General features: G+C 39.1%; 3 protein-coding genes across 3 annotated transcripts; all 3 read left to right on the top strand.

The window, feature by feature from the left end:
• Positions 54-1,040, top strand: LOC109831331. Its single transcript, XM_020398662.1, has 2 exons — positions 54-375; positions 1,018-1,040. The coding sequence occupies exons 1-2, from the start codon at positions 54-56 to the stop codon at positions 1,038-1,040; spliced, it is 345 nt and encodes a 114-aa protein (XP_020254251.1).
• LOC109829634 lies at positions 3,767-4,420 on the top strand. The gene is made up of 2 exons (XM_020396685.1): positions 3,767-4,166; positions 4,261-4,420. Exons 1-2 carry the CDS (start codon positions 3,848-3,850, stop codon positions 4,284-4,286), a joined length of 345 nt encoding a protein of 114 aa, XP_020252274.1. The 5' UTR covers positions 3,767-3,847; the 3' UTR covers positions 4,287-4,420.
• LOC109829633 (xylogen-like protein 11) lies at positions 19,257-21,034 on the top strand. The gene is made up of 2 exons (XM_020396684.1): positions 19,257-19,601; positions 20,869-21,034. The coding sequence occupies exons 1-2, from the start codon at positions 19,277-19,279 to the stop codon at positions 20,907-20,909; spliced, it is 366 nt and encodes a 121-aa protein (XP_020252273.1). The 5' UTR covers positions 19,257-19,276; the 3' UTR covers positions 20,910-21,034.

Here is a 21,034-nt window from a genome sequence, read left to right as displayed (position 1 = left end):
AATTTCAACTGAGCACAAACTGATATAAGAAATCTTTGAGACTACTGAAAGTCATGGCAAAGATTAGTCTTGGATGCTTTATTTTGGCCTATGCCTTAGTATTTATACTCATGTACTCTCAAGTGAAGGCTGATTTGGGAGAGGGATGTAAGGGGAACTGGTGGAAATTTGCAATAGCATGCAAGAATGCTATCATGCTGAATCTATCGCCGATAAATCCATCAGAAGAATGTTGTGTTCAGTTCAGGGATACAGATATCGCTTGCTATTGTCGCCGAATCTTCAAGTATATAGAGAATATTGTGAGTGTTGAAAAGGTTGCTCATGTTGCCAAGTATTGCCAGCGTCCACTGGAGAGTGGGAGCAAATGTGGAAGTAAGTTTACAGGTTTCTTCGGTTTTATTATTTTTAGTTTTTAGAAGATTTAAGTTGGAAAGATAACACCGATAGTGCTTAGCACTAGCCCAAGACCGTAATACCCGAGAAACCCGAAAGAAACCAAGAGAATAAACCTCTAAGTATGAAGAAGAATATGAAAAACACTTAGAGAACACTTGAAAGACTTTTAGAGAAATGTAGAGAACTTATGAAGAGGAAGACTCTTTATTTGAACTTGCTTTATTCACTTGTTCAACTTTTTCTTCTTGCTTACAAATGAGAGAGGTGAGGAGGTATTTATAGCCTCCCAAAGATATGTTACAAAGGATCTAGATTCTTCTAATATCACCTCCATAGTTCCTAGATATTTTTCTAATCTCTAGAAATTTCTACATAATATCTAAATATTTTTATCACAAATTATCTAGATGTTTCTATACTATTATCTAGATATTTAGCTTAAAGATTTCTCTAGAACACTTTAAGGCGGTGATCAACCTTCTAGAGTGTTTCTAGAAAACCTCTAGAATTTGGACCTAATTTTGGGTTTGGTCAAACTTAGAATAATTCCATCATAAACCCAAAATTAAGCTTGATCCAAAATCAAGTTTAATTTCAATAATTTTGTTTGGTTTTCAGGCTACACCGTTCCAAAGGATTGAGGCTGGCTAAATTACGGAGAAATGAAGGAATAAATGAATTGTACTGGTTTATGAAAAAAAATATTCTGATGAATGGAATCAAAGTCTAATAATATGGGCATCGAAGTATCATCTTTGTTCTTATTTTCTCTGAATCTGCTAATTGCTTTAAACATTCTGTTGAAGCTGACAACTCTAACTTTGATCATAACTCAGAATGTTTTAACCTGTCATTTTGTAACTACATTAGCCTTTGGCCGCTACATATAAAAGTGTCAGAGAAAAAGACCTAAATAATTATTATTGATTAAAGAACCAATACAATTATAGGTTGAAATACGGATACACATAATGGACCATCAACTAATAACCCAATACTTACTTAACTAATTTAACACTCCCCCTCAAGCTGAACTGTAAATATCAATCATGCCTTGCTTGTCACATAAAGTAGAAAACACTTTAGGTCAAGTCGCCTTTGTGAGAATGTACACCAACTGTTCTGAAGGAGTGAATGGAGTGTGAATCAAATCTTTCATCAGTGCATCCGTAATAAAATGGCAATCTGCCTAAATATGTTTTATCTTTTCATGAAAAACAGAACTCTTGACAATGTAAATAGCAGACTGATTATCACAGTGCATAAGCACTGGTCTAGGCTGGACAAAACCAAGTTCTAACATTAGATTTCCCAGCCGCATTATCTAACAAGCTATATGCGCCATCGTCCTATACCGTCTCTACACTAGATCGAGAAACCACATCATATTTCTTACTTCACCTAGTCACTAGATTGCCTCTAACAAATGTGCAATACCTAGTAGTTGACTTCATGTCTCCCTTGTCTCCTAGATACCTCGAACCAGAATAGGTGGAGATATGTACATTTTCACACTTCTTGTAGAGTAAATCTTTACCAAGAGAGCTTTTCACATAGGAAAGAATCCTCAAAGCAGCTCTCCAATGAACCTCTCTAGGTTTGTGCATGAATCGACTGAGAACTCTAACAACATTAGATATATTAGGTCTAGTAACTATAAGGTATATTAACTTTCCAATCAGCCTCCTATACTATTTAGTGTCATAAAAAAGTTTGTTGTCCTCAGACAAGAAATCAGTCAAAAATCAGAAAATAACAGCCACTATTTTCATCCGGTCAGATCAAATCTAAACATTTTTAGCCATATCAAGTAATCAGATCTGATTAAGTTAGCAGCAGTGGCAGTAGGCAACAACAACGACAACAATAATAGAGAGCAGCAGTGGCGGAAGATCAAGGTGGTAGCAGCGGTGATATAGGAAGATAAGGAAGTCGAAAGCGATGAGGAAGAGGAATGGAGATGGTGATAAGAGGATGATGAAAAAGAGATATTATTCATGATGAATGGTATGCACGGATTATCGTTAGCGAAGAACAATACCAAGATGAACAGTGCATGGGTGAATGAACAATGCCGTTTTTATTTTTGAGATTAGGGTTAGTTTTTTTTTCCACAAGGCATGGCTTTAATACCATGTCAGTTATTGATTAGGGAACCAATACAATTATAGGGTTACAATACAGATACAATTAAGACACTTGATTTATTTTAAGAAGGGTCACTTGCACATAGACTCCTTGTAGTGCCGTTGTTTTGAACTTACTGTCCTTGTAATTTCATTGTTAAAGTTAAACCCCTGGGTTGTTTTTATTCTTTTACCCTGCCAACAGAAAAATACTTGCTACAATTTTTCACCGAGGGTAGAAGAGTCACAAGCATTCAACCAAGGGCCTCTCTAGATCCTCATGAATCATATAAAAGGCAGTTTAGTTATGCACTTGTCTCAGAAAGACATCTAGTACCTGGAACTTGCAAGTAACATGGCAACAAAGTTTTTTTTTTTTTTCAGTTGGCCTGGGTTATGGTGATTTCTTATTTAACAAGGGTTCACAATCACAACGCACTGCAAGTAATTGAGACCATCATTAACAATCATGCATCAAGATAATAGGGATTATAAGATTTAATTTCAAGTCATAATTCGAATTTTCCGTGATTTGATATCCAGGGAAAATAATTCATTATTACTTATGTTTTATTTGCCAATAGTACAATAGAGTTAAAAATTGTTGAGTATATGCCAGTTTTCATTCTGTGGAAATGAGCATTCCTAATTAATTGCTATGGAAATTAAAAATTTAAAATAAATTCCCAAATGCTAATTGCTTATAATTACTCATACTAAAAATAAAAAGATTAATTGTCGTCATTCCCTCTTCATTCTCCAATCACATCCAAAGTGAGAATGCAAATGAGCATTCTATTTCCACATTAACTTTATCTCGTTCATTATTTTATTCCATTCTCACTTGACCAGATTGCCCATACTAAGAGAGGCATAAAGGTGAAGATTCCGCGCATAAGACATTCTCATCAGGTTCTATAATAAATAATTTGTGGTCTAAGCCCATACTAAGAGAGGCATAAAGGTGAAGATTCCGCGCATAAGACATTCTCATCAGGTTCTATAATAAATAATTTGTGCTCTACTTAGACCATGTATTTAATTTGATTTGAGGTCAACAGAACAAACAGAGCACAGCTACAGTTTCAAGTTTGAATAGGCACCAATGGCGCCAAAATTTGTTACTGGCAGTTTCTTTTCCAATTAATACAAACTTGTCCTCTTTCTCCACTTATTAATTACAACACCGACAAATCCAAGTTCAAACAAAGCAAAATAAACACTTCTTCTTCGAAGGCTCCCTCCCACAAGCTCCTCCATATAAACCAACCCCAAACCCCCAAGAAAACAAACCCAAACCTGTAACAGAGAAAGAAAGAGAGATGTCAGTACTCAACATGAGATCCTCCGTCGTTGCAGCTGCCATTGTGGCGATCTTTCTTCTCTCCGCGCACCGGACGCAGGCTGAAGTCTGCAACGGGGACCTGACAAAGCTCGGAGAAGTCTGCCAGCAGTTTGTTTTGAAGCCTGGTCCTCAAAAGGATCCATCTCCTGAGTGTTGCCAAGTTATTCAGAGTGCTGATGTTCCTTGTTGCTGTGCTAATATCCCTAAAGGATTAGAGGATATTATTAGTATGGAGAAGGTGGTCTATGTTGCTAAGTTCTGCGGCAAGCCATTGAAGGGTGGATCAAAATGTGGAAGTATGATTAGTGATCTTTTAAATTTCCTTTCTGGGTTTTTTCATTGCGTTATTTGAAGTATGTTTTTGGTTATTTTCAAATTTTTTGTTTGCAGGTTACACAGTTCCACCAATGGCTTGATCTACTTAAGAGATCGAGAGAGAAGGGAGGAGTGAAATCATCTAAAAATGGATGGAAAAATAAGAAGAATGTACTAGTTGGAAGGAAATTTTGAATGAATAATAAATAATTTGTAGTCACTGCTCCGTTGCTAATCTCTTATGACTATGATCTCAAATGTTGATCTATGGAATATTGTTCTCCTGAAGGAATATGACTTCAGAGCAAATCCTAGTGAATCTATAACCACTGGGCGTGTCCCTTGCGGATCGAAAGTTTTCACAATATTACTCCTGTCTTAAAAAAAATCTCATCCCAATCAAATTTCTATGGAAAGAACTCCTATTATCTACAGACGAATTTGTTCTCTCTCCTCCCTCCCACATGTTCAATCTTTTTTTAGCGGTTTCCCCAGAGATCTTTATCATTAACGCAACCTTCATTTTGCTCATTCATGCCCGAAACACCTTGCCGTAAATTTTTATACGTTCATCAATAAGCATTTTGTATCGAAATAGATTGACAGAACTAAAATGATAATACATTGTCCGTAGACCTAAATTTGATTGATGTACCAATTCTATATGCTTTCAATTCACTATTATTACATCAATTTACCTCACAGTCAAGAAAAAATTTGCTACATAGAATATTTACGCAAAACAGACAGTTGTCACATAGAATGACTTCATGAATGGGAAATGCGCTCTTTCTTATACCAAGGAATGAAATTCCTGAATACTCAGTTTTTACGGAAATTTTCGATCAAAGACAAAAAAGAAATGAAGAATGTGATTTATACAGTTAAAAAGAAAAGGAAGAAATAATAAAGACTCAAAGATTGAAAAACGTGACTTGATATCTAACTGCCGATGATCATGTGATGCATTTTCTTTTTATAGTACATATTTACATTGTAACTCCAATAACTTCTCCACATCCAGGAAAGGAGAAATTTCAGCAATACTACTTTTAAAAAAAAGGAACTTAGGTTGATGAAACATTCTAAAAGCTGTCAAGTCTGACTTGTCGCGCGCCTATGCGGAAGCGTTGCACGCACACACAACGAACTTGAGATCACGGAAGAAGAAAGCCACACACTTGCACAAACCAAGCCAATTACAACAAATCAAACCAAACACAGAGATATATGTGGTTCGGTAATTGCCTACGTCCACGGGGAGAGGATGGGGAGATTTCACTATATGGAGGAGAAATACAACAGGTTACAACTCACAAAATCACTCAAATATAACCCTAACCAAAGCTCTCAACTCCCTCACAATATCTCCCTCTCAAAGTGCTCAAAACAATGCTAATTCTCTCATTTTCTCTCTCTAAGAAACCCTAAAAAACGTGGTCCTATTTATAATAAAACACAATCCCAAACAAAGGAGGATTCCCAAACAAAGGAGGATTCTAAAAACGAGTCTGCCACACCCTGCACCATGGGTGTGACAAAGGAGGATTCTAAAAACGAGTCTGCCACACCCTGCACCATGGGTGTGGCAGAGGGTGTGGTGCAGGACAGACTCTACCACACCCATGGCAGACACCACACCAGGGTGTGGTGGAGCCTGTTTTGAGTTATTCTTCACGTTTTTCACAATTCCTTCGCCGTTTTCACAATTCTCCACCTCGGCGAAGTGTTCCCAACACTGAGCCGACACCAACATGAGCACCAATGTGTCGTCTCTCTAAACTCGGCTGCACCAATGTGGTTGCCTACGTACCCCCTCTCCCAAGGGATCAAGCCGCCCGTAGTTCATCCAAATGGCCATCAACGGCCTCAACAATCACGAATGTGCAACAAGTTTCGACAATGATCAAACTTGTTGTTCGGAACAACCTTAGTGAGCATATCCGTCGGATTATCCTTTGTATGGACTTTCACAATCTCCACATCGCCATCTTCAAGAACATCCCGAACGAAATGATAACGAATGTCAATGTGCTTCGTCCTCGCATAAAAAACCTGATTCTTTGCCAAATAGATAGCATTCATGCTATCACAATGAATGGTGACGGACCGCTGCGATCTACCAAGTTCCTCCAAAAGTCCTCGAAGCCAAATAGCCTCATTCACAGCCTCCGTAACGCCATATACTCTGCCTCCGTCGTAGACAAAGCCACCGTAGACTGTAAGGTGCATCTCCAACAGACTGGCGCACGGGTCAAAGTAAACACATATCCCGTAGTAGACCGACGCTTATCCAAATCCCCGGCATAATCCGAATCAACATATCCAATGCACAACTGCCCACCTGTAGTGTCCCGCTCATAAACCAAACAAACATTGAGCGTACCTTGAATGTACCTCAAAATCCATCTCACGGCGTCCCAATGACCCACTCCTGGATCGTGCATGTATCTCGACACCATGCTCACCGCCTGTGATAAATCCGGCCTCGTACATACCATCGCGTACATCAAGCTCCCAACTGCACTCGCATATGGAGTCTTCGTCATCAACTCACGGTCTTTAACTGACTTCGGTGAAAGGCCAGCTGAAAGCTTCAAATGGGCTCCCAAAGGTACACCAACTGGCTTCGTATCCATGTTAATATGGAATCGCTGTAGAACCTTCTTCAAATAAGCCACATGTGTCAAATAAATCTTGCCCTTCTTCTTGTCTCTACCGATCTTCATCCCTAAAATGCGCTTCGCCTAGCCCAAGTCCTTCATCTCAAATTCATTTGAAAGCTGAACTTTCAACTCATCTATAGCTGACCTGGAACTAGAGGCAACCAACATGTCATCGACATAAAGCAACAAATAAATGTACGCACCTCCTCTCAACTTGCGAAAATACACACAAGGATCAAACTGGCGCCGAGTGTACGAATGACCAAGCATAAAACCATCGAATCGCTTATACCACTGTCGAGGAGATTGCTTCAAACCGTATAGTGATTTCTTTAACCTGCAAATCAACTTATCTTTCCCTGCAGCTCGGAATCCCAATGGCTGAGTCATATATATTTCTTCATCAAGATCATCATGAAGAAATGCCGTCTTCACATCCAACTGATCTAACTCCAAACCATACTGTGCCACCAAAGCTAGCAAAATCCGAATCGAAGAGTGCTTCACCACCGGAGAGAAAACCTCATTGTAATCAATACCTTCCTCCTGTGCATAGCCCTTCGCAACCAACCTAGCCTTGAACCTCACTGGAGTGCCCTCAATGCCCTCCTTCTTCGTGTACACCCACTTGCACCCAATCGCCTTCCGCCCCTTTGGAAGCTCAACAAGCTCCCATGTATCGTTCTTATGAAGGGACTACATCTCCTCCTGCATAGCCACCCGTCACGAATCAGCCTCCGAACTCTGCTCGGCCTCTCTGAATATAGTAGGCACCATCTCATCGATACTCTCCACCGAAAGTGCATATGCAACTGTGTCGGCATACCGTGCTGGCACCCGTATGTCTCTCCTCTGTCTCTGTGCCGTAATAGAATCCTGAACCTAAAAAAATATGGTCCTATTTATAATAAAACACAATCCCAAACAAAGGAGGATTCCCAAACAAAGGAGGATTCTAAAAAACGAGTCTGCCACACCCTGCACCATGGGTGTGGCAGAGGGTGTGGTGCAGGATAGATTCTGCCACACCCTGCACCGTGGGTGTGGCAGAGGGTGTGGTGCAGGACAGATTCTACCACACCCATGGCAGACACCACACCAGGGTGTGGTGGAGTCTGTTTTGGGTTATTCTTCACGTTTTTCACAATTCATTCGCCGTTTTCACATGACAGTCATCACAAAACTTCATAGTTCAACCATAATTGCATAATTTAGCCCTTGAATACTGTTCCCAATGGATTTAGGAAGAAGTTGCTTAAAAATTATATCATTCCTGTTGGTTTTGGTCGTGTGAACAATGAAACCTGAAATAATTCTGCGAGGCTGAAAAATCTCAGGTCGGTCGACTGATGGAGGAGATCAGGTCGACTGAAGAGACTACAGGAAACGAGGCTGGAAAAAGTGATCTGGCTAGTCGACCGTGGGCCTTGATCCGGTCAACCGATAACATGCATGAAAACACTGTAAAATAGTGTGTTCTGGCCGGTCGATCGACACTCATGGTCCGGTCGACTAGAATCGGTTTTTCCAGTTTCCTGATTCGTTTGGGAAATTGTTTTGGGCTAGGATGTTATATATACCTAAACGATTTTAGGGTTATAAGCAACATATAAAAAGAGGGTTTTGACGGGATTCTTTCAGAGAGATCTGAGAGAGATAAAAACATATTTGTGGGCATTGTAATCTTCTTCAATTAATCAAGTTTTTGTGGTGTGGCTCCCGAGGACGTAGGCACGTTTGCCGAACCTCGCTAAATCTGGTGTTCTCTTTTCTTCTTATTTTTTTCTGCAACTTTTATTTTTTATTTGCCGTGATTTCTTACTTGCTTACTTTCATCACAAGATCTGGAAGGACACGGGTCCGATTATGAGGTTCGAATCCCTAACAACTGGTATCAGAGCTCCGTTCGGCAGATTTGTGAGAAAGCTATGACAGAAGAAGGCAAATCAAAGATTGAGAAGTTTGACGACTCAGACATCACCTACTGAAAGTCATAAATAAATAACTATCTGTACCAGAAGGATCTTTACCGCCCGTTGATGGGCAAAGCTAAGGGAAAGAAGAAGGAGGAGATAGACAAGGACTAGAAAATACTGTATAGGAAGTCTCTAGGAAAAATCTGGTTGTTGCTCGCCAAATCAGTCACCCATAATATATTGAAGGAGAAGACAATGGTGGGGCTTATGAAAATGCTCACGAAGATGTATGAGCAACCGTCAGCCACAAATAAGGTGCATCTTGTCAAGATGCTCTTCAACCTAAAGATGGCAGAAGGATTTTCCTTCATGATGCATCTCAGCGAGTTCAACACGATTGTTGATCAACTTATCTTCGTCGACATCACGTTTGATGACGAGGTGCAGGCCTTATTGATTCTATCGTAGTTACCGAATAGTTGGCAGGTTGTGTAATCGCAATTAGCAACTCAGCGGGAAAGGAGAAGTTAAAACTGAGCGAGGTTGTTAGCATGATTGTATCCAAGGAGGTTAGAAGGAAGTTGTCTGAATCAGAAGGTTTAGGTTCAGCCCTAAATCTCGAGCAAAGAGGCAGAAGCTAGAAGAAGGAAAACCAGAACAGGAATCGGTCGAAGTCAAACAAGAAGAGGTCGAACTCGAAGGTGAGACCTATCAAAGGGAAATGTTAGAACTACAGCCAGGAAGGCCATATGTCTTCATTCTGCAAAGTGTCAAAGAATGATGTGAATGAGCATGAGGCTCATATCGTACAAGATACATTGATCCTTGCTATGGACAGTGATTCTGATTCTTGGGTCATTGACTCAGGAGCCTCATTCCACGCCACTGCTAATAGGAAGTTTCTACAGAACTATGTAGCATCGAACTTTGAAAAAGTGTACTTAGGGGACAACGAGCCTTGTAGTATTATGGGAAGGGGCGACATGCAGATACAGATAAAGAGCTCTAAGTGGAATCTGAAGAACATCAGACATGTACTGAAGCTGAAGAGGAATCTTGTTTTGGTCGGCCAGCTTGGAGCTGAAGGCTATGTTTCAACATTCATCAGGGATTCATGGAAGATCTCAACCGGCACTATGGTGGTTGCCCAAGGCAACAAAAAAACTCTCTACCTTACTTCACATGCGAGTGACACCCTCTCAATTGTAGCTGGCAAAAAGAGTATAGATCTGTGGCACAATAGGTTGGAACACATGAGCGAGAAGGGTATGAATATTCACTCACAGAGCTAACCGACATCGATTCAATGAAAGTTAATGTTTGTAAGGATTGCATCTACGGAAGCATAGGAGGGTCAGCTTTTACAAGAGTGGAAGACCACCTAAAGCTCAGAATCTAGAGCTTGTTCATACATATGTATGGGGTACAGCTAGCGTGTTTTCTCTTGGCGGTTCGGCATACTACGTCACCTTTATCAACGATCATTCGAGGAAGGTATGGGTATACTTCATGAAGCACAAGGCAGAGGTGTTCGAGATCTTCAAGAAGTGGAAAGCCATGGTGGAGAATGAGACAGATCTATCGGGTCAAGCAGAAGAGTGATGAAAGCAAGAGATACAAGGCCTGATTAGTCATGAAGGGGTTCTAACAGCTTGAATGAGTGGATTATATGGAGATATTTTCCCCCGTTGTGAAGTTTACAGCCATTAGAATGATGTTGAGCTTAGTAGCATTAGAAGATTTCTACCTTGAGCAATTAGATATGAAGACTGCATTTCTTTATGGTGCTTTGGATAAAGAAATCTACATGAAGCAATATGTTGGATTTATCGAAGAAGAAAATGAAGAGATGGTAAGTAAGCTCAAGAAGAGCTTGTACGGATTGAAACAGGCTCCGAGACAGTGGTACAAGAAGTTCAACAACTTCATGCAGAGCAATGGCTATGGAAGATGCAATTCATATCATTGTTGCTACTTCAAGAGATTCGAATCTAGCTATATCGTGTTATTATTGTATGTTAATGACATACTAGTTGCAGGACCGTGTTTAGAAGAGATAAACAAATTGAAGAAGCAGTTGGCGAAGAAGTTTGCTATGAAGGATTTGGGTGCAGCGAAGAAGATTCTTGGAATGCGAATCAATCGAGATGAAACCGAAGGGACATTGAAGTTGAGTCAGGCTGAATACATTGAGAATGTACTTCAGAGATTTTACATGCAAAATGGTAAGGTTGTTAGCACGCTCCTTGGAAGTCAATTCAAGTTATCTGAGAAATAACCGCACAAGACAGATGTAGAGAAGGAGCATATGAGCAGAGTGTCATATTCATCAGCCATTGGTAGTCTTATGTACACGATGATTTACATGAGGCCTGATATCTCCCATACAGTGAAAGTTGTAAGCAGATTTGCAAGTAATCCAAGAAAGCAGCATTGGGAGGCCGTAAAATGGATATTGTGCTACTTGAGAGAGACTACAGACATGCCACTATGTTTCAGGAGAAAGGAATTGGTACTACGAGGATACGTAGATACAGATTTCACCGGTGATCATGATACGAGGCGAAGTATCACGGGGTATGTTTATACCTTAGCGTCGACAGCAATGAGTTAGGTCTCACGTTTGCAAAAAATTATAACATTGTCCACAATTGAGGCAGAGTATGTCGCAGTGACTGAAGCCAGCAAGGAGATGATTTGGTTAACCGGGTGCCTGAAAGAGTTGGATCTGAAGTAGGGGAATAGAGTTGTTTATTGTGATAGCCAGAGCGTTATAAACCTTGCTAAGAATCTAGTATATCATACCAGAATGAAGCACATCGACGTACATTACCATTTCATACGCTCGTTGCATGAGGACGAGAAGTTACAGGTGGAGAAGATTTTGGGGAGTCAAAATCCTACGGATATGTTGACGAAAGCAGTGACCATTGACAAACTAGAGTTGTGCGCAACTTTAGTTGGCCTTCACGCGTAGAAGATGAAGGCGGAGCCACACTAGGAGGATCGACGGGATCGCCGAGATGATATTGATTGAAGAATGGATTTTTCCAGGTAGGAGAAGATGCTTGCGAAGATGGAGGGAGGTCGGGATAGCTCGTTGATGGCGGTTTCGTCTCCAAGTGGGAGATTGTTGGTTTTGATCGTGTGAAGAACGAAACCTAAAATAATTCTGCGAGGCTAAAAAATCTCAGGTCGATCGACCGATGGAGGAGATCCGATCGACCGAAGAGACTGCAGGAAACAAGGCTGGAAACAGCGCTCTGGCCAGTCGATCGAGGGTCTTGATCCGGTCGACCGATAACATACACGAAAACCCTCTAAATAGTGTGTTCTGGCCGATCGACCGACACCCATGGTCGGGTCGACCGGAATCGGTTTTTCCAATTTTCTGATTCATTTGGGAAACTGTTTTGGGTCAGGATGCTATATATACCTAAACGATTTTAGGGTTATAAACAACATAGAAAAAGAGGGTTTGGAGAGGATTCTTTCAGAGAGATCTTAGAGAGATAAAAACTTATTTGTGAACATTGTAATCTTCTTCAATTAATCAAGTTTTTGTGGTGTGGCTCCCGAGGACGTAGGCACGTTTGCCGAACCTCATTAAATCTGGTGTTCTCTCTTCTTATTAATTTTTCTGCAAGTTTTATCTTTTATTTACTGTGATTTCTTGCTTGCTTACTTTCATCACAAGATCCAGAAGGGTACGAGTTGGATTGTGAGGTTCGAATCCCCAACAATTTCTTGGCCAATTTTATACCTCGGCAGTCTCATTCGGATAACCAATGTAACCATACCAACATTGGTTGTATTTTGATGAGAAAATGAACGGCAGCCATGTTTTTACCATTTAACATATTTCACCAGGACAAGTGGTAACTTAATAATAAATTGGAAAGATTAGTTGTAACCATGCTAATTAGCTTACCCTTTTATTCCTTGATTTGTTATTATATCTTCTTGTTTAGAATTTCAAACTATATGAGCTCCATGCGCCTGAAAATTCATGGTCGCTGAAAATTTGATAAAACCAAGTTTCCTTGTCTTGTTTTACGACAACGGTCACAATCTGACAGGTTCACATGAAAATTAAAGGGTTAATTAATTTTAGGGGCTGTTTGGTTCGTTTCCTAGATATAGGGAAATGTAATTCCAAGTAAAGAAACCAATGTTTTTAGTTTTCCAAACTTTTCCAAGAAATAGTTTGTTTTGGTTTGGTTCGCACAAAAAAATGGTGAAAAACCAATGTTTTTACTTTTCTTGTGTTTGGTTTGCAAGAGAAAAAAAGGGAAAACTTATGTTGATTTGACATTTCCCACTTTTCTTGTGTTTGGTTGGTTTTGAAGTGTGTAGGGAAAAGTGTTTAGAGTCACCATGGTAAGATTACCCCCCACTATAGACAAAAATTATTTGTGCTAGTTATGAGATGTAATCTTAATCATATAAAAGTGCGAATGTATCATGAACAAATATTAATAACCCGAATGAATTATAAATTTCTGTTTGTATTAATGAAATCATACGAAACCTGAAATCATCTGAAACCTACTGTAACATGAACTGCGTACCTGATTTGACATGAAATATACCTGTTTGAGATGAAAATAATCACACAAAACCTGTTTTCGAAGAAAAAATAAACAAGACCTGTAATAACCTGATTATTCATAAATTTATGAAATACGTACCTGAATTAGCCAAAAAATTTTCTGAAACCTATAAAAACATATAAACGGCCTGAATAGCCATATTTTAGTACATAACATAGCAAATAGCCATCCAGTATATGTGAATTATGACTGTGGGCTCAGAACTTGTTCAATATCATCATCGTTAGCCATCCGGTGCAATATCAATAGATATTGCAGGTTGCTAATCTCAGAAAAATTAACAATCATCATAGCCTAAATTGAACACCCACAAACAGTATCAAAATCAACAAATAGTACGGAAAATCTGAGCACACATAGAACTCCACAAAACATTAGCTCAAATAGAAGATGAACAACAGAGCATCCACAAACAGTGAGCTCACAAAACTGGTGTGCACAAAACTGGAAGTTGTCACAAACCTGGACACAACAACAAACCCAAAAAAAACTGGTGTGCACAAAACTGGAAGTTGTCACAAACCTGGACACAACAACAAACTAACCAACAACCAGCAACAACAAGAAACATTCAGGCCCAACAACCAAACGACACAACAACACAACTCTGGACACAACAACAACAACTGAAGGAACAACCAGCAAACTAACCAACAACCAGCAACAACAAGAAACCACAAACCCAACAACCAAACTAACCAGCAACCAGCAACAACAAGAAACCACCAACCAGCAACCGGCAAAAACCAGCAACAACCAAACTAACCAGCAACAACCAAATCAGAAGAACCAGCAACCAGCAACAACAACAACTACCAACATAGACTGAGCACATGTTGTGTTTAGCTTAGGGCTCAGAACTTGGTCAATATCATCATTGTTAGCCATCCAATGCAATATCAATAGATATTGCAGGTTGCTAATCTCAGAAAAATTGACAATCATCATAGCCTAAAAATAAAAAAATCACCAACGAAAACCAAATACCTAAATGCCCCAGAGCAATAGCCATCCAGTACAATGTGTACACATTGTAGGTTGCTTGCATCTTAGGAAATATCCTGCATTCACAAATTCAATTACAAAAGTTAGTATTCCACAAAATGATATTAATCATGGAAGATAAATATTACAAAATGGAAGCAAATAAATACTTACTACATATTACAACAATATGTTCCATCATCATAATGTTCCACAAACACAATAAAAACATTATCACCAAAAGTAAGTGGATTTCACAAGTATGTTAGAAATGAGAATCACAAAATACCACGTAGAGACTTCTTCTATCGGTCTTCAACCCCCTTCGTTGAGAAAGGTAGCAATCATCTCTTTTTGACCAACCGATGATATGCCCATAAATAGTCTTGCTTCATGCTCATTCAAATATAAGTGTCGGTAGTATGTATCTAGCTTTTCAACACTAAAATCTTGTAAATGAGCATATATGACCGTGGATAACTTCTCGGTCCAATGCATATTTACACACTTCATGTTTGCGCTAAATACATCTATCTTATCCACCATTTTTAACATGAGCTCATCTTCTAGGTTGTTCCTACGAGCCTTTCCCTTAGCAACACATACCTTTGCTTTAGAACTTGATATGGCGGGTGTTTCCTTAGGCGGAGGAGTGTCCTCTTCATCTAAAATGTGTACTTGAGGGGATTGTGAGGCAGGTAAAGGCGAGTCACCATCATCTCCAAGATTTATGGACTCACTACGACTAAATTTTTTCCAAGCATCACATGCAAATTCTCCTCTAGCTTGATCATCCCCGATGATAAGGGAAAGATCATCGTAGTGAGTCAAGGGTTTATTGACATATTGTCTAAGTTTAGCATTCTTAAAGCTCTTGTCCTGAAAAGTATAATTGAATTAATTCAATGAAAACATGTAAATAAGATAAGTAATCAAGGGTTATGTAAAAATAGTTTATGTACCTCAATCCACCTATCCAAACATTCAGGATCCATGATGACAGTCTTGGTGCTTTCATCCCAACCGGCACCACTAAGATTACGACATGTTTCCATATCACGGAATCTTGTACGCAAAGTTTTGATGCGGTTCATGACATTTTCCCACTTGAATGATGTGTTAAACTTCTCATTAATATGCTGGGAAGCCATATGAAAAGCGGTTCTCCCAACCGGCACCACTAAGATTACGACATGTTCCATATCACAGGAATCTTGTACGCAAAGCTTTTGATGCGGTTCATGACAGTTTTCCCACTTGAATGATGTGTTAAACTTCTCATTAATATGCTGGGAAGCCATATGAAAAGCGGTTCTCTTAAAGCTTTTGTCGGGTTTGTAACCCTTTCTTACCATGTCGGCAAGAAATGGAATGAGCTCATCATCGTAACGGGAATCCCAGAACATATGTTTGTTACCTTTAAGACCTCCAGTCTCACTATTTTTTTTATTTGTTGATGTGTTTTTCCTCCTCTTCTTTGGATTTGGTGATGTTTCTTCCCCTCCTTCTATGAGCACCCGTTTGGAACCTGATTCGGGAGTTGAGCCATAACCACTAGTGGGAGAAAGTTGTACCCCACTAATATTAGGACTTTCAATCCATGTGGTTGTGGTCTAGATAATGCATCTTGGAGAATTCTAAAATCATTTGCAGACCCCTCCCAACCTGCTAAGACATATGTGAACAATTTGTCTGGGGTGCAAGCTGCAAGCACGTTCTGTGTAACACCTTTGCGGCCTCGAAATCGTGCAACAAGATTAATCGGAAGCATTGCATCAACATGAGTCCCATCTATCATACCAATGCAATCCTATAATACGTGTATCACATTACTAAGTTATCATTTATTTTTATTGCTTATACATGTAACTGTGGTTAAAATGTAGATATACCTTGAAATAAGGATAGTATAGCTGGTTGTTAACGATCTCTTGGGGAGTATCATTGATGGCTTGTCTCATGTAGCGTTCACGCAAACAGATAATTGCTTGTAAAACCTTGTTGAAATATCTACTGACTGTCTCCCCTGATCTTATGAAATGAGATCTCACAATGCGATTTTTAGATTTATGACCCAAAATATTTAGTGTCATGATAAGTTGTTCTTCCACTGATATATTCCTTGAGTCTTTTAGAAGCATATTGTTCCTCATTATACTTACTAGCTTAACAAAAGCACCACTCCGCATTCTAATATAATTCACACAACTATCACTAAAACCATTATAAATACGCTCTATATGTTCAATTCTAGACCTCTCTTGTCTTTTTTTTTCCTCACTTGGACCACGACGTATAGATTTACGTCTAGCTTGCATTCTCCTTATGAATGTAATTATTATAACAAGAACGGATAGTGCAGCACCTTGAACCACATTAACAACACTTTGTTCATCGGTACAATCCCCATCACCATCCATCTACGATGCAAAAATCAAATTGAAATAATTAATATACCTACCAAGCATTCATATGCAATGTCAATAATCAAAACTTAAACTGAAGGAACAACAACAACCAGACACAACAAACCTGGACACAACCAACACAACCAGCAACTGAAGGAACAACCAGCAACAAAACTGGAGACAACAACAACCAACAACACAACAACAACCAGACAACAACACAAACCTGGACACAACCAACAGCAATTGAAGGAACAACCAGCAGCAACAACCCTGGACAAAATTTTTAAAAATTCTTTTTGAGTTGAGAATCATACCTTAGGTCTGAAATCAGTTTCCAGGAAGATCAAAGTCGGCAAAACCCCCAAATTTTTCCCAATAAAGGCGCTGATAAAATCCAGCAAGCCACGAAATCAGCAAAAAAGCCCTCACCTGTGATTCCGCCCATTTACCCGAAATCTGACAATCGTACAGATCGGGGCGATTTCCTCTCGTTTTTGAAGGAAATGGGGCGAAGAAAAAATGCCGATGTGGAGGGGATTTCCGCGGCTGGAGGGACGAGGGGGAGAAGCGAACCAAAGACGAGAAACGAAAACCCTAGAAAGGGTTTTGTCGATGTGGAGCGGGGGTCGGAGGTAACCCTAGCCCTCACCTGTGATTCCGCCCATTTACCCGAAATCTGACAATCGTACAGATCGGGGCGATTTCCTCTCGTTTTTGAAGGAAATGGGGCGAAGAAAAAATGCCGATGTGGAGGGGATTTCCGCGGCTGGAGGGACGAGGGGGAGAAGCGAACCAAAGACGAGAAACGAAAACCCTAGAAAGGGTTTTGTCGATGTGGAGCGGGTGTCAGGAGGAGAAAAGTGTTTCTTCGGTTCAAAACAGCGAACCAAACACGCCCTTAGAGAAACCTCCTTGATTATGGGGTTTTTCTCAGAAAACCCCTCTAGCTATTTTATCTTTAGAAAACCACCATCAAATTTGAGGGTGTTGTAAAAAAACCCCCTCAACTTTCAAAATATGACTAAACCCTTCTTAACTATGGGGTGTATCACAAAATCCCCTTTATCTTTCTAGTTTCTCAAATAACCCCCTAATATTATTAATTTGAAATATGCAATGATAAAAATACCATTGGTTGAAAAAAATTTCATGTGAGTTTAAAAAACCAATCCATTCAAAATATTAGACTTCAGTTCGATGAGTTTTGATGAGGAAACTAATCTTCAAAAAAAAACTAAAAGTTTCAATTGTTTTAAATGTTACTAGTATGGATAAGTAGAAAATAAAACAAGTTTAGTGTTTTAAAAGAGAAAGGAAAAAAATAGTTTTGCACGTACCATGAAGATGAAGGAATAAGAAGAGGAGGTATCGAAATAAAATGGAAGTTATTTTTAACCAAAAAAAGTTAAAAAGAAACAACATTGTAAAAAAATTTAATATCTTATAAGGGATAGTGTGGTCATTTTAAATCATTTGTTCCTTTAGATTTAAATTATATTAGATTAACTCCATAATTTAGGGGGTTTTCTAGAATTAAAATAGTTGTTGGGGCTTTCCTGAGATAACCCCCATAGTTGAGGGACGTTTTGTAAAATTAACCCAGAATTAAATAGATCGAGTTCAGTGACTAGCTAGAACCATTACACAAGCTTGTCCTTTTGCCTTCACACATTAATTAGCCAAAGCATATATTATAACTCTAATCAATTTACAAGTCAAATCTAATGAATAAATGTATAGTACGCACACAGTTACTAGAATCATCACAATATTCTTGTCCTTTCGCCTTCACTGCTAACCAAACCACAAACTTCTAAGTTAAATGTCAAATATAATGAATCCAAATCACTCTCTATATAAACAAGCAACGCTAGCTTTCACGAATCACAATCCTCCACAGATACACAACAACAAACAAGTCTCTTCATGATTGCCGTTGCCATCGCTGCAATCACTCAGCAGCTCCCCGCTGTCGATCTCAATTAATGCTAGCTGGTTCCGGTTTCTGGATCGATCCTGGTAGCTAGCTAGGTGATCTAAACCGAGAACCATTGGCTCGAATGTTGATTGATTAACGGAAGATTATGATTAATTTATTTTTTAGTACATATTAGACACAAACGTAACACATCAGTTCTAGATTCAGAATAAATCGTAAGCTTATATTAATAATTAGTCCATCGGTGGTTGTAGTAAAAAGCAGTATAGTGTCTCTACTATATTTTTTGATGGTGGAGATGAGCGGATCCTCATCCCAACTCCTTTATAGGTATCCTTTCCATTTGTCACAAAAATACACATATTAGCATCATGCTCATTATTAGCTCACACATGCATCTAGTGTGTGCACATCTCCAGACTCAAAAAACCCTCACGCTACCATCCATCTCATGCATGCAATCCTCATTTCACAAAACCACACCCAAACCTCTACGCCTACATCTATATATACTCAACTCTCATCACCAAACATATACGCACAAACAAGTAGAAATATCAACATGAGGAACCTCAGCATTCTCGTTCTCTTCTTCATCCTAACCTCATCTTCCCACAGCTTCGACCCATCTCCGTTCCCGATCGTCGTCGGAGCCTGCAAGGGCGACCTCGCCGCGCTGACTCAGCAGTGCGCCACGTACGTCAAGATCCCCGGACCGCCGGTCCCGCCGTCGGGTGCATGTTGCAAGGCTATACAGGGTTCTGACGTGCCTTGTATATGCAGGAAGTACATCACTCCTCGGGTTGAGAAGGTTATCAGCATGAAGAAGCTTGTTTATGTTGCGGCTAAGTGTGGGCGGCCTTTTGCTCATAAGAGCAAGTGTGGGAGTAAGTTCATTGGTTAAGAGTACTTGTTGCCTTGTCAACTTTTCAGAAACCCCCCTAGAGTACTTTCGGGGGTTGTTGACTAAACCTCCCTAAACTTTTTATATTCTACTACGTCTCCCCTGAACTTTGGAGATTATTGCACATATATATAGTAGTCACCTGACTTTTTTATCCTATCCAAAATTTCTCATTTTATATCTCAAATTAGGATCATCAACTTTAACGTGTCTCGTGGCAATCACATGACCATAAGAGATGAAAATAACCCTTCAATGCCCCCAAAGAATAAAAAAAGTTCCATTGTTCTTTGTAATAAACAGGTATGTTTTGGGGGCTAGAAAGGAACTTTCATTGTCTTTGGTCACGTAAGAAATTTTCGTTATTAAATGAGAAGTTTTCACATAAGATTAATGAAACAAGCAAGTCATGTGATTATGTGTGATAAAAGTTCAGCGGGTTTAGTTGAATAATAAGTTTACAGGGTGTTTAGTTGAATAAAAGAATCTAAGGGGGTTTCTATATCTTTTTAGGGGAAATCACAGTCAACCCCCTAAGTCATTTATTAATTATTATTGTCTCTTAATTCAAAAGTGAGAGCGTGGACTACAATTTATCCTTACGAAGATGCCAATAAATGGGAGATAAAAATAGTTGAGGGTGTGGAGGTGTAGATAAGTTGAATTATCTGCAATTTACCCTTTAGTTTAAGTGTTAAATTTCTTGATTATGTTGGGGTTGAACACACAACTCGTGCTCTTCCGGATCTTGTGCCGAAAGTAAGCAAACAGGAAATCACAGCAAATAAAAGGAAAAACTTGCAGGAAGGAATAATTAAACAGAGAACACCAAATTTAACGAGGTTCGGTAAATGTGTCTACGTCCTCGGGAGCCACACCAAAAAAAACTTTGATTAATTGAAGAAGATTATAATGCTTGCAATAGGTCCTTCTCTTTCTAAGATCTCTGATCTCAAAGTGCCGTCAAAACCCCTCTTTTTTCGTGTTCTAAAATCCCTGAAAACATATCAAGGTATATATTGTATGCCAGCCCAAAACTTAGTAGTATCAATAATAATACATACAATTAATGTAATTATAAGTTCCCAAGAAACGAAAGTTGCTCTCATTCATCATACGTAATTCATGATCTTACATAATTTTTAAACTTTTATAAATTGTTTTATCTTTTATTTAATTTCCTCTCCTTTTTTTATACTTTTTCAAGTAACCTTTTCGTTTTGTGTGCTGACTAATGAACTGGGTTTCAGGCTATACTGTTCCAGCGATGTCACCTGGGGGACAGGGATAAGAAGCAAAGAACAAGAAGAAAGATGACGCACATGGACAAATAAATTGGATAATATAGACAATGATGAAATGAATTAAAAGTGTACATGTTATCTTACAAAAATCAATCAATAAAAAAGTTATATA

The sequence above is a fragment of the Asparagus officinalis genome, chromosome 2, assembly GCF_001876935.1.
Source record: "Asparagus officinalis chromosome 2, Aspof.V1, whole genome shotgun sequence".
NCBI classification, from domain to species: domain Eukaryota; kingdom Viridiplantae; phylum Streptophyta; class Magnoliopsida; order Asparagales; family Asparagaceae; genus Asparagus; species Asparagus officinalis.
This window is presented reverse-complemented; position numbering and strand designations above follow the sequence as displayed.

What these genes read in the sequence shown, in the direction of transcription:
- LOC109829634 (XM_020396685.1), top strand. Translation starts at nt 3,848, where the DNA reads ATGTCAGTACTCAACATGAGATCCTCCGTCGTTGCAGCTGCCATTGTG. An exon ending in GGGTGGATCAAAATGTGGAA is followed by an intron (nt 4,167 to 4,260) that starts GTATGATTAGTG and finishes TTTTGTTTGCAG; the next exon opens with GTTACACAGTTCCACCAATG.
- LOC109829633 (XM_020396684.1), top strand. Translation starts at nt 19,277, where the DNA reads ATGAGGAACCTCAGCATTCTCGTTCTCTTCTTCATCCTAACCTCATCT. An exon ending in TCATAAGAGCAAGTGTGGGA is followed by an intron (nt 19,602 to 20,868) that starts GTAAGTTCATTG and finishes ACTGGGTTTCAG; the next exon opens with GCTATACTGTTCCAGCGATG.
- LOC109831331 (XM_020398662.1), top strand. Translation starts at nt 54, where the DNA reads ATGGCAAAGATTAGTCTTGGATGCTTTATTTTGGCCTATGCCTTAGTA. An exon ending in GAGTGGGAGCAAATGTGGAA is followed by an intron (nt 376 to 1,017) that starts GTAAGTTTACAG and finishes TTTGGTTTTCAG; the next exon opens with GCTACACCGTTCCAAAGGAT.